This window comes from Anolis carolinensis, chromosome 3 (assembly GCF_035594765.1).
Source record: "Anolis carolinensis isolate JA03-04 chromosome 3, rAnoCar3.1.pri, whole genome shotgun sequence".
In the NCBI taxonomy this organism is placed as follows: Eukaryota; Metazoa; Chordata; class Lepidosauria; order Squamata; family Dactyloidae; genus Anolis; species Anolis carolinensis.
Window position 1 is genome coordinate 79,893,661 of NC_085843.1, and position 19,335 is coordinate 79,912,995.

Below are 19,335 nucleotides of genomic sequence, written 5' to 3' on the forward strand. Positions count from 1 at the left end.
CCAAGCCATTTCTTTCCTTTCCTTTTGCTTGGCTCGAGGCCTAAAAGGGGAACTGACCAATATGTCAGAATGCAATCCTAACTCGACAGTCAGCTCAGGTGACTCTAGGCTAGATGTGTTGAATCTAAACCTCTCCCTGCCTAAGAATGTAAGAAATCGCTTAGGATTACACTGCTGATGGTCGTGTCCTTCCAGTTGGAGGAATGGGTGCATCTTTAGCCCATCTTTCTCTCACACTCTGCCCTTTTTCCATCTCTTCTTGGGTGAAACTCTTCTGCCAATTGCAGTTATACTAGCACATTTCTTAGCAGCCATTCTCTGAGATAAAGCAACAGAAGGAGGCAAGGCAAGCATCAGGACAGTTCAGTTGGCAGAAGGTTTTGTTTATTCCTAGCCTTCTATAGATAATAATTAGAATTGTGCTGTTAGAGAAGAATACTGGAAAGAAATATTCCATGTCTTTCCAGATAAAGGGGATTATTTGGTAGCAGCAAATCTTTTGTCTGCATGAATTATGATAGAGGAGAAGCAACTAATCCAAGACAAGCTAAAGTGAAATGTTTGTGCAGTGAAAAAAATTACAAAACACTTTGCTATTAATCTTGTAACAACAGTAAAAGTGTTGCTCTGAAAGCAATGCAATAAAAACTGAGCATGATTAGAATGTTTACATTTTTACAGAAATGGAATACTTTAGATGGGACAGTACTGTACTTTAAGACCTGATTCGTCCATATCTGTCTTTTTAAGACAAAGAAGAATATGAAATGATGACCAAGACCTTATTTTAATAACTGAAATAGATTTAACGTGTCCTAAAGTCTTCATGGCTTTCCAGACAGAATGTAATCAAGAAAAACAATTTGATTTAAAAACCAGAAAGCCATACCAAATGTCCACAATCCAGCATTTAATACCAAACTAAATGAGGCCCTAGAGCCTGGATAAAGAGTCAGCGTACCCTTCAATATTTCACAGATGAAAACAAGGCCAAATACAATTAGAATGTGGTCAATGTGGCAACAGTTATGAATGATGAAGAACTCATAAACTAGGAAAGACTGCACCAGATTGCTTTTGCCTACGTCTACGGAGAAGAGCAAGATTCTACTCCTCATTTCCTCTCTTCCTATGATGATGAGTGCAAACTAGTTTTGCATTTTAAACTCAGCTTGTAGTAATGGAAATAAGTCAAGGATAAAGGGGCAAAGAGAGAGGTGAAGTGAGAAACAGGAGAAGGAGAAGGCGGTGGGGAAAGAATGAAAAATAGGGACATATTAAACACAGCTGAAAAAGTAAGACAATAGAGTATTAATTGGGAATATCCATGCTGAACTAAGCTGGAGAATATACATCAGGCTTTCACTTCAGACTGAAATGGAATCATCCTGAGTACCAATGAAGATTTTGAGGGTGGGGAAGAGAACATTTCATAACTGAGACTAGATATAGTTTCTTAGGCAGAAGGTTTAGGAAATGCTGCTTGGACTTCTCTGACTTCTCTCCCTGTGTGTATATAATCCAATGTAAGATCCTGTAATGTGATAATATGTTTGGTGCTATTGTTTTCCGCAACTTAAGGGAAATAGACCTAGCTTATTCATATGAGAGTTCCCACTCCAAAATTTTAATGAACGGATCACTAAAGGCTGAATGGTTTACTGAATGACAGCAAAATGATTCAGCTTTGTAGCCAAATCGTGATGACCCCAATGAGAACAATATAAATAAATTAAGCAACATTAAATACTGATGAAAAATTACCACAAACTAAGGATTTTGACATTTCTGGAAGTTTTGCAGAAAAAGAAAAACGAGCTGTTCTCAGTTCTAAAAGGACTCCCATTGATCATGTTGTGTATTTGCTTTGAAAGGGGTCTGGATGAAATGCTTCACAACTGTGTGAGAATAGGGTGATTATTGGACTTTGGTGGTCAGTTGAAGTGTCATTTTACATATCCTGCATTTATACTTAATAAAATGTAAAGTAAGCACCACATGAATTTAGGGTTGCCAGATCTGAGGGCCTGGACTTCTCAAGAAGGGGCAAGAATGCCAGGGCAATAATATTGCCTTGTAACGTGTGTGTGAGTGCATACACATACTACTATGTCTTGCCTTTATGTGGGTTGGTTTGAAATGTCTGCTGTGGACTCTTCAAGGAGTCTGCCATGCCCCCTCCTACCTCTCTCAAACATCACTAGGAACTGCCCGAAGGTCTTTGGTTTGGGACCTGACATTTCAGGGCTTGTGGTGCTCCTGACCTGGCAACACTCTATGGACCTACTTTGTAAAAAATTTGTAGAAATATATTTATTTTTTCAGGGGTAATATTAAGACATGCTGAAAACTTGGTTTATGTAGGGCGGCATTCAGTCCTGCTGGGATTAAAAAGGTGGCACCAAGACCTACCTGGCCGATGTGCCTTTGGGACAGCCATGTTTGCCACACGTCCTCCGTCCTGAGGTTTGGGAGGTGATGCAGTGAATCTGCAGATCCCCGATTCGGATGGGGTGCTTGAGGTCAGGCTGTCTGTGTACTCATTAGTCCCTGCCGTAAGCTGCTCCGATGAAGTGTCTGATATGAAGCATTCCGTGATGGTGAACTTGGCATGCCTCAGCTGCTCTTCCATCTTGGCATGTTCATATGCTCGTGCTAGCTCTTCGTATGTGGAGGAGGCACTTTCTGTAGAGACCATGCTGCTTCTTGCTCGATCTAAACAACAAAAGAGAAGGCAGTCACTTCAGGAGGGTGCTCTCTGATGGGTTTTTAAATAAACTATGCAAAAGGTTACAAAGACAAGTTAAGGTTTCATCCTTCACATTTTGCTGCTATTCAGTTTGAGCAGGACACATCATGATAGGGCAAGGTAAAAGACTTATGAGAGAGCAAAGTAAAAATCCAATGATAATGCAAACCAGACTGTGGGAAAGAAAATATGTTTGTAGGGTAAAGTGCTGGTTAACATTCTCTGTTATTGCTCTTATGATTTCACTTATGACAGTAAGTTTTTGCTAATATTAGACAGGGGGTAACTGGATCACACAGAAAATGGGCATTTATTGTTTTTATCAAACTCATAATCACATTACAGTGTTATGTTGAGTTATGTTGAGTTCCCACTCCCCACTTTCATATTATACTTTTATTTAGGCCTTTTTTGTTATTTATCAAATAACATGAGCTCATTTTACATAAAGCTCTTTCTTCATTTAGCCACTACCAATTGGTTTCCAATCTCCTATGCATCTGAACATGTTAACAGTTGCCTAGCCTTCAATTTGAATATGCAATAAGTTATTTTTAAAAAATGAGATGCTACTATTATTAACATAAAGAAAACATATGAAGGCAGTACTCCAGAACCAGTGTATTGTACTGGTTTGAGTGTTTGATTATGACTCTGGAGGAAGGCCATGGTTTGAGTTTTGGTTCATTCATGAAAACCCACTGGGTGACCTTTGGCAAGTCATATTCTTTCAGCCTCAGGGGAAAGCAAAGGCAACCCCCACCCAAACAAATCTTGCCAAGAAAGCCCCATGATAGGTTTGCCTTAGTATCTCTATAAGTCAGAAACGACATGAAGGAACACATCAAAAATAAGTTCAACAGACATACCATTGATACAAAATAATTTGCTCCACCATAATCCAAAGTACCATTCCTTATCATGCCATTTAACCTTTTTCCTACTTGAAGCATGCAACATACTTTACTTGTGTTTTAATGCCAAACTATTTTGTCCTTGTAAATCAGTGGTTCTCAATCTGTGGGTACCCAGATATTTTGGCCTTCAACTCCCAGAAATCCTAACAGCTGGTAAACTGGCTGGGAATTTAATGGCTGTAAATGAATATGAATAATTTCATACTTTTTGAAGAAAAGTAGAGAAAACAAATATTCTGCATGGAAATGCAAATTGTTTTCTGTGGGAGAATTGTTGGAGTTAGTAACCTTAGCACACCTATACGCAATGATTGCATGTCACTCTCCAGGGGTTTCAGCATAACAATACTTCCTGCTTGTTTTCTATGTATTTGTTTATACCCACCCTCTTTCTATATCATTTAAGTCTTTCTTTGTTCTCTGGGATCTATTCTGCTTTTACACCTTTCTCTCTATCCCTCTGCCTGTCCTTCATGAGGCTTGTGTGATGTGTCTGTCTTTCTAGGTGTGGTGTCCAAGCCTTTTTGATTTATTGTATTTATGCACTTATGCATACATTTATTTAGTTAGTTTTATACACCACTTTTCTCCCAGAGCGATACCAAAGGCAGCCTGCAAACACAATAAGTTAAAAATACTTCATGAAACATTTAAAATCAATTCAAACACACACAATTATAAATAACTGCAATAATACCTCAGTTCCACCATTACCCAAAATTCAAAATTGTCCCACATGACCAGTTGAGAAAATAGTGATACCTTTGCTTTCTGATTGCTCAATGTACAAAAAAAATGTTTCACATACAAAATTATTTTAAATATTGTGTATACAATTACATTCAAGCAAACATATATAAGGTGCCTGTGAAACATTAATAAATTTCATTTTTAAAAATATGTTTTTCATCCCTAGGGTACTTATCGTCTAGCTATGATAAGTAAAGCTTTTTGGTGAAAGTAAGGCTTTTTGGTGAAAGTAAACCTGGAACCATGTAAGAATGGAAGAAGAAGAAAAGGGTCCTCCATTATATTTCTTCTTAATTTGTTTTGGTTATTCCTGTGGCTTATCATTCTGCACAGAGAGGGCAATCCAATAACTTTGAAATAAGAGATGGCTGAAACTGTGCAGTTCTATTTTCTGGAATTTTGGCAGTTAGAAGAATGAAATTATGATTCTGCATTTCTCCAAAATGTGAAGAGAATCCCATAATGCAGTCCGGATCTCAAGTTGTTTGTCCATTACTAAGAGAGATGCAATTATATTACCTGACTTTTCTTGCCCTTTGTCATGGTTCCCTCACAGCTAAGAGAGGGCCTGCATTTATTTCACTAGATCACCTTAACTTTCAACGTATTAAGGCAAGGCAAAATCTATATCTGTGACTCTAACAATGTCATCTTTTTTCCTGTGTACCTAAAAGGCATCAGATTCCACCTGATTTTGAAGAAAAGCAGGCTCAGCACTGATTAGAACTTGGATGAGAGATTACTAATGAATACCAGGTATCATAGGCTGTATTTCTGAGAAAGCAACTAGCCAAATCACCTCTGCATATTCCTTGCCTAAAAATCAAATGAAATTAATGGGATTGCCATAGCTCAGATCTCTACAATGTAATGCCCATGGGCTGCATGTGCCTCTCCAAAGAATTTTAGGAGGGACAAGACAGCTGTCAAGTAACCACCAGTGCCTGAGCAACCTGCGTACTTGATGATACTTGATGATAGCCCTCTCCCCTTAGGCTGGGACCAAGGCAGCAGGAGCCAGGCACCACATCCTCTTCCATACCTGCAAAAGGAGTTCCTCTTTGGTTGCCCTTCACTATCACATTCTGTCCCCCCATCTCCTGGGAATTGGGGTCAGAGGCACCACTGGGCAGACAGGAGTTGCTGAGGAGTCGGGGTGGCTGGCCAGATGGATGACCCTCTTCTGCCTGGCAGCTCAGGCTCCCTTGGGTGAAATGTGGATTTGTCATATGCCCACTCTGCAGTGCCAGGGAAGAGCACTGGTCCACAAGCAACACCAGTGAGGGAGGGGGAGGGAGGAGGCTCAGAGCAGCTTCCCAGGCAGCCATAGAGAGCACAGAGGAAGCCTCACACTCAGGGCTGCAGGAGAGATACCAAGGGTTCTGTGGGCAGGTTTCTCCAAAAGCAATGTGTCCTCCCAGCCTCAGTCCTGGAAGTGCAGCCTGAAGAAATTTTGCCCACTTTTTTGCCAAGTTATGCAGATCTGCCATAGATCTAACAGGTGCCTTTATGGCACATACATCCACACATGATTTTAATATCTGTGCTTGATGAAAAAAAATCAGTGAAGCTTCAAAGGCCTGCATGGTGTATTTTCTGCATTTTGTTTAACTAATAAAGATATCACTCCTTTGTAGATTTAGAATTTTGTTATATCCAGATAATTCATCCCAAAATCCCTCTTTCTAAATTTTAGTAGACCCATCTCAAGTTGTGACATCCTATCCTCATAATAGATTCAGTATCCTTTATTATTTAGATTAAAACCTGGAGCCAATTGGCAGCCCTCAAGGGCATAGGTAAAGGTAAAGGTTTTCCCCTGACGATAAGTCCAGTTGTGACCAACTCTGGGGGTTGTTGCTCATCTCCATTTCTAAGCCGAAGAGCCGGCGTTGTCCATAAACACCTCCAAGGTCATGTGGCCGGCATGACTGCATGGAGCACTGTTAACTTCCTCCCGGAGCGGTACCTATTGATCTACTCACATTTGCATGTTTTCGAACTGCTAGGTTGGCAGGAGCTAGGGCTAACACAGCGGGTGCTCATTCCACTCCCGGGATTTGAACCTGGCGCCTTTTGGTCCGCAAGTTCAGCAGCTCAGCGCTTTAACACACTTTGCCACCAGGGGCCCCTCATAGACATAGAAGCTGTAAACTACTGCCATTCATGAGACCTGTTAGGTGTGAGATACTAAAATGGCCAGGGATTAATTTGTGTGTATGCATTATGTATATATGTATTATGTTTTAAAAGCAGCCAATAACCAAAGTTCTCAGGGAGGTTTCGAAATTAAAAACATAAAATACAAAGTAATAAAAGAAATGACAAGAAAACAGGTAATGTAAAAAAGCAATATAAAACCAACCACTGCACAAAATAAAGCAAGAGCATTGGGGATAATAACAAAGCAAAGATCTAAAAGTTGAAAAAATTGAAACAGTATATGAATGCAGGGAGGAGATTATCTTTGCATTAAGACCATAATGCATGCACCAGGTTTACCTCTGTGGGGAGTGTATTCTACACATGAGGTGACACCACTAAATATCCTATATAATCATATATAACTCTAGAAATTTTAATAAAAAATCAACCAAAGAATCTCTGTTGATTTATCCACAGGTCAATTTGAGTACTGTTCATTAACTCATACCAAAACAGGAACTATCCCCTTCTTTGAAGAGAGTAGCAAAAGACAAAAGCCTAGTCTGTCCTGGAAAATTTAAACAAAGTACCAACCTCTCCACCATGGTGCTGCTTGTGGTCTATTTGGCTGCGGGTGGCTGTCCCCCTAGGTTGGTATTGGTGCTTTCTCCTCTACATGGACGTATCCACATGACTTATCCCCATGTAATATCAACTCCATAATTTCAATCCCCAAACCTGCCCTCATGAGGTCAACATGAGTGTAAGGTAGGTTCCCTTCTAAAATTACCTCTCATTTTACATCGTTTGGTAGGGGAATCCCAAGGATGGTCTTAGGTGAATAGAGTTTTTATGATGATAATAAACTAACCTAGTCAATGTAGACTTTAATCCCACACCCCAATAACTTAAAAGTAACTCCTACTGAATTTAATGGAGATGAATTCTGAATCATGTCATCTAGAATTGTTTACCCCTGCTTCTAATGCAGTAATAAGAATAAAATCCGGTCATTGGGCTTTTGCTCTTAATAGCATTAATTCAGTGGGGGAAAATAAACCTTAGAATTTATTTTTCTTGGTAGAACCAGTATTACTATAAGCACTGAGGCAACTGTATATATACAGGAGAGTCTCACTTATTTAACATAAACGGGTCGGCAGAACATTGGATAAGCAAATATGTTGGATAATAAGGAGAGATTAAGAAAAAGCCTATTAAACATCAAAATAGGTTACGATTTTACAAATTAAGCACCAAAACATCATGTTATACAACAAATTTGACAGAAAAAGTAGTTTATTACACATTATTGCTATGTAGTAATTACTGTATTTACGAATTTAGCACCAAAATATCACAATGCATTGAAAACTTTGACTACAAAATTGTGTTGGATAATCCAGAACGTTGGATAAGCGAGACTCTACTGTATATAAAAAAGAATGAATTATGCCAAAGTGAGCTATAAGGCTGTTATCATGATAGTTCAGTAGGGATAAAATGCCTTAATATGTTCCTCATTTTGCTTCCAGAGGTGACATTTCCCTGGCTTGACGATACCTACATTGTAGCAAATAAATAATAAGGCTTGTTGGTGACATGTGTTGAAGGCATAGCTCTGGACCTTTATTGGATTTGAACTATTGAAGTCCAGACAGAGCATTTCAATTGGCTTCAGGTAGATATTTTGATTGACAGTTGATACTACCATTTTAGGAAAGGGCTCATTACAACTTTCTTCCCCAGATCATTTATTTTCCAGGTGGCCCAGAAGGACTCAGCTCCTGTACATCAGCCCAACTCATTCTCAGATCACATTGTGTAACTTCCCAAAAACTATTTTTGATTTTACATGAAATCCACCTCAAAAAAGTTGCTGAAAGCATGTATGAATAACAAAATACATCTATGATAAAAAGAAGATGTGTGATGAAATCCTGATCTCTACTTTCTGCCTGAATATTAAGGGAACTATTGAAGTTTAAAAACATATTAAGTAATGTTAATTAACTTACAAGTGTGCATTTGTTTGAAGCATGAAATACCAACTGCAGTCAACAGGTAGCAGAGCTCTTTAATCAATGCATAACTTTGCAGCCAATACAGAGAGGAGGAGTCCAATGGGCAGAGTTATTGAACTGCTCCTTCTGAATTGGGCATCCATCTCTTCCTCATGGCCATTTATTAGACATATTTCTTTAATGGGGCTATGAGTGTTTACCATGTCAGCATAAGTATAAGCAGCTGCACATGTTCTAAGACATGTACAATGTCTCCAACTGAGAGCTGCATAACTTTGCTAAAAGTGTCTAATGTTTTTTTTTAAAAAAAAGACTTGTGTTTCTATTAGTTCTAAAAATAAAAATAGTCAACCTCTACAAATAATAATTCTTACTACTCCACATTTGAAAACACAGAAATTCTGGGCAGAGAATCTCAGTGTTTGATTCCAAATAAAACAAAGTGTCTGGAACAAATCCTTGCTAATAAACAACAGGTACAGGGCCATATTCATCATTCTGGAATGTATTTAAAAGTAAAGCTCCAGCCAAATTAGAATTAGTGTTGTAGTTTTCTTATCTATGGTAATATACTCAACAGAAAAAACAATCACATTTCCACCCATCTTTGGCTTGATAAAATTGATTGCCTGACCATTATTCAACATCGTAAATCTGCTCTAGAGGAATGAGATGTCCTTCAGGATATATTTGTAGTAAAGCCTAGAAATGTTATTTTATTGAGACTGCAGCTATAAAAATGCAATGTGAAATGTGCTCTTGTAGAATTGAAAATTATAATTATTGGGAGGAGGGACAGAGGGAAGAGAAATTTAACCCTTTTCTCAAGAATCATGGTTCTAGACAAGACTCTTCCAATTTATCTCCCTTATCTCAATGTTAATAAGGAATTTTCCTCAGGAGTACAATACAGATGGAAAACATTAGATTTCCCATGCTTCTGGCAGTCTTCAAAGTTTTCAGGCTTCACTATAGCTGGTACACTTAGCTTTTTTCAAAACCTTGTATATTAAGACACACTTAACATCATGTCTTAGTGTCCACAAGTGCAAGGGTTTAATACACTAACTGTGGAAATAATATTCACAAATATTCATCTCTAGGTTAAAAAAATAACTTCATGAGGATCTTTCAGTTTTCTCAGGGGTATTTGAACATTCTGAAATCTTGTAAAAATTGTTTTGCAGAGAAAAATATTTTTACGCAGAAAACAATTTCTAGTACAAAAAAAACAATATTTCCTGTACAATAAATATGCTTTCTGTGTTGGAAATGGATGTGTTTTTCTCCACACAATATTTTAAATAATATTTTGAGATGTCCAAATACAAAAAAAAAAAAAAATACTGTGGTGAAAATTTTGTTTTCTCGTGCAATGGGATAGATTCTAAAGCAATTAATCATTTTTCTATGATAGGATGAAATAGCCAGTGATTTACATCCTTACAGAATACTTTCCTCTTTAAGAAAAGGAACCTAAACATCAAGTACGCCAAATCAAATAGAGAAAAATAGCTATTCTATTGACAATCCTGCTCTGATTCTGAAATCTAGAAACAAAGAGGATACCTGTATCTTGTGATGGACTGACACTGTAGCTGTCACTTTCTTTATCCACAGACCCTGTGGCTCTGGGGGTTGGTAGCCTCCAATCTGTTGTTAAGGTGTGTGCTGATATAGTTGGGTGAGGTCTATTGAGAGTCCATTGGCTGGCATATCTGTTCCGAGCTGTAGGCCCTGCCTTTGCATTCCTTCTTGTTGTCGGATCTGCAGTTGAAAGTGAGAGATTGTTGGGTGTTTGATTACTGAAGAAAAGAATACATCCCCTCAAGAATGCTGAAAGTAACTGAAAAAAGAATTATTGTTCAGTGACTCTCAGTATGAGAATGCCAGAGACCGTGATCTTTGCATTACCATTCCCTACTAATATCTATGTGAATGCATTTCTAAGATGCATGTTTATTTATCTTGTTTCTTTTCATATGCCTTGATTGCCACGCTGGTGATTATTTTTGTGCTGCACAAATAAAATATTATTTAGAATTCTTTTAAAAAGAAAAACATTATCTAAAAATCAATAATGAAGGGCTCATGCAAGAGTGTCAATTCTCGTAATCCTCAATTATTCATTTTTCAAAGAAATTAGTAGAAGGAGATATGGGGAAAATGGAATGGCATATGAAAGCACCAGGGAAAGATTTTCTTTTAATGCATCTAAGTGGGCGTTACTAACAATGGAGAATTAACAGTATTAAAAATATAAATTTAACACATGAAAAAGTTGTGTATTTTTCTTTGCCATAGAAAGGCTGTTGTTTTATATTTTAACTAAAGTAAATTTTAATGGAATAAGCTGACAGTAATTTTTCACAGACTATAAGGATTATTTGTGAATCATCCTTCACACAGACAGATTGACAGCTTTTTAACTTACAAAGCCATTTAAAATGCAAACTGTCCATATGTTGTTCACACTAAGATCAGAGTAATAACCAACATATTTTTAAAAAAGGAATTCAGCAATAAACACGATGTTCTATCTTTCCTATTGAGTGAAGGCAATAGTTAAATGAGTAGCTGAGCAAAAGAAAACTGAGTCCTTCATTTAGCAGCATGCGGTAGTCTTTTATATTGATTGTATGTCCTTTGTAAAGCTCTTATTGTCTGCACTAAAGTACTATGTAATATTTCAAACAAATACAAAATAAACCAGATTTCTGTCAAAATGAAAAAAAGAACTAGAATGGTGTATTTGTTTACTGAACATACTGTTTGTACAATGGATTTTGTAAACTGTATATAGCCAGAGCCAAACTGGTATATTTCAAAAACTGGAGAACTTTTCATTTTTCTGAGAAAAATATAAAATAACTAAGTATTAAGGATCAGTATTTTGAATGCTATTAGAAACCAACGCCCTACCGCAAGAAAACTGGGAGTGGCAGAAGATGGAAGATCAATTTTCAATGAGTGGAAAGGGAATAATCAGGAAAAAAATGTAGACATTATATTTCATGGGGAATGCTAGAGGCTTTTTGGTTGATCCTCTTTGAAAAATTCAACACAGTAAATCAGTGCTGGTTCTTATTCAACACCAGCGCAGCTATATCCTACACCTGCATTATCCATGGAAGGAAAGAGCTAGGCAAGGAGAATGGCTTACTCCAGTGAGTTGAATTCAGATTTAGTCATGTTTAAAATACATTTACTAAAATTAAGTGGATTTAAATTAATCTTTAAGTACCATTGATATCAGTAAGACTATTGAAAGTATGGCTACATCTGGATTCACCTCAAAATTGAGCCAGATATCAGATGAAATCTAGGTACTCTGCTTCACCAGATCCAAAATGTTCTGGTAATACAGAACATACAATTCGATTTTTGAAAAAGTTTCACTATTTATCAGTTTGTTTCTGGGTTCAATACAAAGTGCTGGTTGTGGCCTATAACAGCCAGACTATTTGAAAGACTGCTTCACCCTACACAAGATTGTCTGATCTCCAAGTTCTTTGTGAGATGGCTTTATTTTGGTCCTAGCATTGTAATAGATCTAACTGGAGAGAACATGTGTAGGGACCTTCCCAGGAGCTGATTCTTCCCAGGAGAAACTAAGCTGTCCCCCTCTCAACTCATGTTTCAACAGAAGGTAAATACCATTTTATTTAAGCAGGCAATTGGTGATTAAAAGATGGTGCAGAAGAGTGTAGTTTGCATTTTTCTTTTAATCATTAAAACTTCAGTGATTTCATACTATTTCATGTGATGGGTGTTTTTTTGTGATAGCTGATTTTAAAAAAAAATTAGTTGTAACTTGTTCAAACCTTGTTCTAAGTTACCTAGGGCCCACATCAGTAGAAAGGCTGAATACAAATAAAATAAAGTAAAATAAAAGATTTTAAGTACTCAAGGGAATGTGTGCAATTTTCTTTTATTTGTCTACTATGATTTGCTTCTCACTCCAGAATACTCCTTCCAGGATGTAGAAATGCTGTAATAATAATAATAATAATAATAATAATAATAATAATAATAATAGTTACCTGCCTCTCCTCACTGCTCATGGTTAAAAATGACAGATAAAATATAATACCATTAAAATGCATATATTAAAATAAATATAACAAAGACTGACACTAATATTAATAGAATGTAGGTTAAAATTCATAGTTTAATATTGTCTGGGTAGGCAATACTACAGTCTTGGGGAGGCCAATGAGAAGATCCTCTAGTGATTATTGCCAGTTGGATTCTGGCTGGCTGAAGTAGATGCCCCCCAGAGGAACTAAATGTCTGGAATAGATTATATGAGAGAAGGCAGTTGTTTGTGGTTCAGCCTGATGAAGATGAGGAGATTGGGGTTTCACAGTCTGGGAGACTGATAGATGGTTCTTTAGATGAGGAAAAGGAGGGGATTTCAGAGCAAGATTCTATCTGTGAGATGGAGTTTGAAAATGGAACTGTCTTGGAGTCCAGGAGACAGGGAAAGGACTTTTCACCCACAAAGAGCTTAACAACCTCTGATAAAGACCTAACAGAGCAAGATAGCTCATCCGAGGGAACAGCTGGGTTAGACAGAGCTACCAGGCTGCATCTGAAGGGGCGGGGGGGGGGGGGGGAGACTCAGGCAAAGGAAATCCAAAAAAATCAGTGAGAAAGAAGGGCAGAGAAAGAGACCTCAAGGTCAAAGAAATGCCTTCATGCTTTGTAGCCCTTAAATCAGAGAGCGTTCATTAAGATTTTATATCAGGCAATGCTGCTGAATAGTAAGGATGCCCAGTTCATGGTTTACTTCCTAGGAGTTTTGATTCATATTTTAAGAAGTTATTTTAGCTTGGTTTTTCTGGATTCATGTTTTGATTCTTGTTTTCCTTTGGATTATGCTCATGTTTTGATTCTTGTTTTCCTGTACCATTTGGATTATTGCCTTTGAAGTGTTTTCACTCCTCACCAGTTTGGTTGGGGTTTTATATATTGACTATTTCTGATTACCTGTTGGATTTTGCCTTCCTTATTCCTTTTGGTGATTTTTCCCTTTTCATATGTGCTTTCTTCAATAAACTATTTTACTACTACTTTTGGATTCCTGGTTGGTGCTAAGGGCAAGGTGAACTTTATCTGAGGTGCAACAGTTCTGTAGGTTACCTGGACCCAACCATGTAGAGCTTTAAAGATCAAAACCAACAATTTGTACTTTGCCTGGTAACTAATTGGCAACTAGTGGAGTGATTTTAATATGGGTGTAATATGCTCACTCCTAGATGTTCCTGCAACTAATCTGGCTGTCACGTTTGAGTTTCCATACTTAGTACAAAAGTAGCACAATATATAGTGCATTGCAGAAGTCCAACCTTGAGGTTACCAGTGCATCTTTAGGTCTTCTAATTCTAGGAACCTGGTAATGGGCACCAAGAGTTAATTTTGTTTTGTCTTGATCCTCCTCTTTCCCATTTCTCTTCCCTTTTGGATTCACTCTCATTACTTCATTAGCTCTGTTGACCTAGTGAGATCTGTTGTGTTATCAGTGTTGGGTGGTGATCACCCTACTTCAGCACCAGTCTTTATTGTAGCACTGAAAGCTTTATAGATATGGGTAGCAAATTGATAGTGCCTGTATCAACACTCTTCTGAAAAGCACAAGCCTCTTTGAACTCAAATCCATACCAATATGTGATCATTTTGAAATTTTCACCTAGTATTCTTTAAAAAGTATTGTGTGCCCATATGCTGAAATGGTCACATGGTGCCCAATAGGGTGATAGAGTAACCCTTTTAAAGAGGTACAATATTTGTTTTCATTGGGAGATATGGGCTGTCCCTTTCCACTTTGAAACTCAATGAAACATTTTGGAAGTTCATAAAAGAAGAGATAAAATTTCATGTAAATGTGTGACTCCTAAGCAATTACCACAATGCTACAATGAGCAGACTCCATGCCATCAAATGAATTCTGGATAACTGGTCATCATTAGAACTGGCTTCACATTTTTCACATAGATTGCTCCACAATTTGTGAACTTTCTTCTGCACCCCCCCCCCCCAAATGGCATGATCGTTATTTTGCTTTGAAGTGCACAGCAAATTATCCTTTACACTTACTTGTTCCTGGCCGGGCATCGGAAACATCCACAAGTGGTCCAGTGGCCTGTGAGACTGACTGATAATGTACTGTATGGGTAACAGTCAGTGATTTCTGTTTCGATGTCTCTCCAAAATCAGCATCAGTTAACAAGACTGTTGATCTATCATCTATGAGAAAGGAAAACTAGATTTAAAAGGTCTGTTATAAAATTTTCACATTACATAAGACAAAATGGGAAAAAGACAAAGATAGGTTCCCCCGCTCTCTTTGGCTTTGAAATATTTCAGTCACATGTGTAATTATATTTGGAAATGGACATTTTAAACACCCTGCATTTATATTGAAGGCTGAATTGAAGTCATCCTGATATTTTAATTCTGAACACAGCCAGACATCTAACAAGATACTCAAATATTGTCCAATAGAATCATAGGAGGAAGGGTTTTTTTTACAGTATACTCCTATGAATGTTGTCTCAGAAAAGAGAGCCCCATTATGTGAATCCATTATTATTGGCAAAATTGTTGCATAAAACTACAAACTACAAAACAAAACAAATCAAAAATGGAAAAGCCTCCCATAATTTCACTCAGTGCGAATTTCACTCAGTTATACCATAAATCATATGTGCATAATACCATGGATTATGACAGAAAAGCCAAGGGATACTATATGACAAGATTTTTAAAAGGATAATTATATTTTACCCAAATTTTTACCTGGTTTTGAAGATATGAACATCATTTAGTTTGAAGTCATCTCACATGGGACCCTTTCACAATGTACAATTTATCCCACTAAGATTCAAATTTTACCTGCCACAGCAACATCATATTTTGAAATCTGAAATATTCCAAAAATTGTCCACAAAGGTGGCTGAGATAGTGACACCTTTGCTTTCTGATGGTTTAATGTGCTCAAAACTTTGTTTCATGCGAAACAATATTTAAAATATTGTATAAAATTATCTTTATGATAAGTGTATAACGTGTATATGAAACATCAGTCAGTGTTGTGTTTAGACTTGAGTCTCATTTCAAATATGTCTCATTATGCAAATATATGCAAATACTGTTATTCCAAAATATCCACCCACCCCAAATCTGATATCCAGTTCTTCTGGACCAAGCATTTGGAAAACCAAGAAGCTGGTTGGCTTTACTTCATGAAAGGGTATGCTTGGGAGAGATCCTGTTGACCACTTTTGACCAACAACCATCAATAATTTATCTGGATTCTCCTAGAATAGACCATCTTAATGGGTCTCCCACCTTTGTGGAGATTCTGAGCCCCAGGTTCAGTCTAAACTTCACTAAGGTAAAGGCAAAGGTTTCCCCCTGATGTTAAGTCCAGTCGTGACAGACTCTGGGGGTTGGTACTCATCTCCATTTCTAAGCCGAAGAGCCGGCGTTGTCCATAGACACCTCCAAGGTCATGTGGCAGGCATGACTGCATGAAGCACCGTTACCTTCCCGCCGGAGCGGTACCTATTGATCTACTCACATTTGCATGTTTTTGAACGGCTAGATTGGCAGAAACTAGGGCTAACAGCGGGCGCTCATTCCGCTCCCGGGATTTGAACCTGGGACCTTTTGGTCCGCAAGTTCAGCAGCTCAGCGCTTTAACAAACTGTGCCACCAGGGCCCCCTAAACTTCACTAAATAATATTACATTCATGACAACAGAAGTACAGATAGTTACTCTATTCCCAGATCTCATTCACTTCACTCAGTAGAGAAAGCAAGTTCCAGAGCATGTCCAGCAGCATGAGTAGGGTGAGAAACCACTTGGGATAAACCTATGGCTTTTTTTATGGTAAATATTAAATTCTGAACCAGTTTCAGCATGGATTTTGAAGTCCCTCAGAACTGCTCATTGAGAGAATCCAACATGATCCTTGAGACCAACCCCGCTACTCAGGAAGGGAAACTGTTGAGCAGTGGGGTGGATAGTACACCAATAGGATAGGGCACGTGATCAGGGAGATGGCATCTTAAAAAACTATGCCCCCTTCTACACTGCCATATAATCCAGATTATCAAAGCAGAAAATCTACACTATCTGCTTTGAACAGGATTATCTGAATCTACATTGCCATATAACCCAGTTCAAAGCAGATAATCTGGATTTTATATGGCAGTGTAGAAGGGGCTGTCCTAGGTTTCACTTGCTGCTGCACAGAGACCCCTGGTAGACAAAGCTGCAAAATATTAATCATCCATCAGATTAAAGAAAGTGAGATATAAAAAACCCTCAAAGGATTGGATCTCACTGTTATTTCAAACCATCTTTGATCCATTTAGAATATGCGAGGTATGCAGCTTCATGGAGAAAATATGAACCAGAAGTGCATTTGGCAGTGGTTTCCTCACTTGCCTCCTAGAAAGAAGTTGAAGTGCACAGCAAACTGAGTACCCAGCACCTTCATTCCAACATGACTTTCCAAGAGAAAAGTAAGGAATGTTCCCAGTTGGGTGTCATTGCTAGGAAGTGCTCTAATTATCTTTCATCACTGGTCTCTGAGACACACACACAAGCAACACTGCTTTTCTGTGAAGAGAGGTCTGGCAATATTTCACATTTTTATCTACCAGGGGTCTTGTTTGATGTCAACCCTCCACAGGCTTTGTCCAGGAGAGGGGAACAATTAGTTGGGTGCCACTGTTGGAAAGCACTTGGAGTAGGTTGTGATAGCAATACTCTTCAAATACATTTTTCCCTAAGTTAGTCAGCTACTGAGACAGTCAATCACTAACTCAAGAAATCAATTATGTTTTGTGACTGCATACCCTCTTGCATGCAGCTAGATATGTGCATGGAAAGAAAACATTGCCAAATAGCTCTTTCACACTACAGAATTATAGTACTATGGTTCCACTTTAACTGCTATTTTTCCATCTAACAGAATCCTGGGATCTGCAGTCAAGGGAAGGACATTTAGAAATCTTAGCCAGAGAGTTCTAATACTATTACTTACTTACTTACTTACTTAGGCGATCCCTCGACGTTCGAGGACGATGGTCTTCCAACCTTGGTATCTTGGGCGTGTGTTCTTAGGTGACTGAAGAGACCGATTCTTGACCCGCATATTCTCCCGCAGTGAGGACATCGGTTTCCAGGTGGAAGGCGGTCCCGGTCGGGGTTAGCTTGACGCTCCTTCCTCTTGGCACGTTTCTCCCTTAAGCCCTCCGTTCGTGCCTCTTCAAACTCCGCAGCACTGCTGGTCACAGCTGACCTCCAATTAGAGCGCTCAAGGGCCAGGGCTTCCCAGTTCTCAGTGTCTATGCCACAGTTTTTAAGGTTGGCTTTGAGCCCATCTTTAAATCTCTTTTCCTGCCCTCCAACATTCCGTTTCCCATTCTTGAGTTCAGAGTAGAGGAGCTGCTTTGGGAGACGGTGATCGGGCATTCGGACAACGTGGCCAGTCCAACGGAGTTGATGGCGTAAGAGCATCGCTTCAATGCTGGTGGTCTTTGCTTCCTCAAGCACGCTGACATTTGTCCGCCTGTCTTCCCAAGAGATTTGCAGGATTTTCCTGAGACAACGCTGATGGAAACGCTCCAGGAGTTTGGTGTGACGTCTGTACACAGTCCACGTTTCGCAGGCATAGAGCAGGGTTGGGAGGACAATGGCTTTATAAACAAGCACCTTGGTCTCTCTACGGATGTCCCGGTCATCGAACACTCTCTGCTTCATACGGAAAAATGCTGCACTCGCAGAGCTCAGGCGGTGTTGTATTTCAGTGTCGATGTTGACTTTTGTGGAGAGGTGGCTACCAAGGTAGCGGAAATGGTCAACATTTTCTAATGTTGCACCGTTAAGCTGTATTCCTGGCTTTGCAGAGGGATTAGCTGGTGCCTGTTGGAAGAGCACTTTGGTTTACTCGATGTTCAGTGAGAGGCCGAGCTTCTCGTATGCTTCTGCGAAGGTGTTTAGAGTGGCTTGTAGGTCTTCTTCTGAACGCGCACAGACTACGTTGTCATCAGCATATTGGAGTTCTATAACAGATGTTGTGGTGACCTTGGTTTTGGCTCTCAGTCTGCTGAGGTTAAATAGCTTGCCATCTGTCCGATAGATGATTTCCACTCCGGTGGGAAGCTTCCCATCAACAAGGTGAAGTATCATAGCGATGAAGATGGAAAATAAGGTGGGGGCAATAACACATCCCTGCTTGACACCTGATTCAACCTTAAATGGGTCACTTTGGGAGCCGTTGCTGTCCAAGACTGTTGCCATCATGTCATCATGGAGGAGCCGCAGGATGTTCACAAATTTGTCAGGGCACCCGATTTTTTGGAGGATGGTCCAGAGAGCGCTGCGATTCACTGTGTCGAATGCCTTTGCAAGGTCAATGAATGCCATGTACAGAGGTTGGTTTTGTTCCCTGCATTTTTCTTGGAGCTGTCGAGCAGTGAAGATCATGTCCACTGTTCCTCTGGAGGGGCGGAAGCCATTCTGGGATTCTGGGAGGGTGTCTTCTGAGACAGGGAGAAGGCGGTTTGCAAGGATTCTTGCGAGGATTTTCCCGGCGGAGGTTAGAAGGGAGATACCACGATAGTTCCCGCAGTCTGTTCTGTCCCCTTTCTTGAAAAGGGTGATGATGGTGGCATCCTTGAAGTCTGCTGGGATTTTCTCGGTCATCCACACCTTTTCAATAAGCTGGTGGAG

The 19,335-nt window shown here is 39.0% G+C and overlaps 1 protein-coding gene across 6 annotated transcripts in view; it reads right to left on the reverse strand.

The window, feature by feature from the left end:
• Positions 1–19,335, reverse strand: part of dscam (DS cell adhesion molecule) — a 445,521-nt gene that overhangs the window by 31,841 nt on the left and 394,345 nt on the right. For 5 of the 6 annotated variants that reach the window (XR_010004224.1, XM_008107491.2, XM_008107494.3 and 2 more), the window contains 3 exons: positions 14,685–14,834; positions 10,155–10,352; positions 2,413–2,715 (listed from right to left, as the gene is read on the reverse strand). Coding sequence is in view for 5 of the 6 variants with exons in the window: in XM_008107491.2 (XP_008105698.1) it covers positions 2,413–2,715; positions 10,155–10,352; positions 14,685–14,834 (651 nt within the window). In the remaining variant the exon portion in view is untranslated. The remainder of the gene's footprint in view (positions 1–2,412; positions 2,716–10,154; positions 10,353–14,684; positions 14,835–19,335) is intronic. The other variant, XM_008107492.2, reaches the window with a different exon arrangement.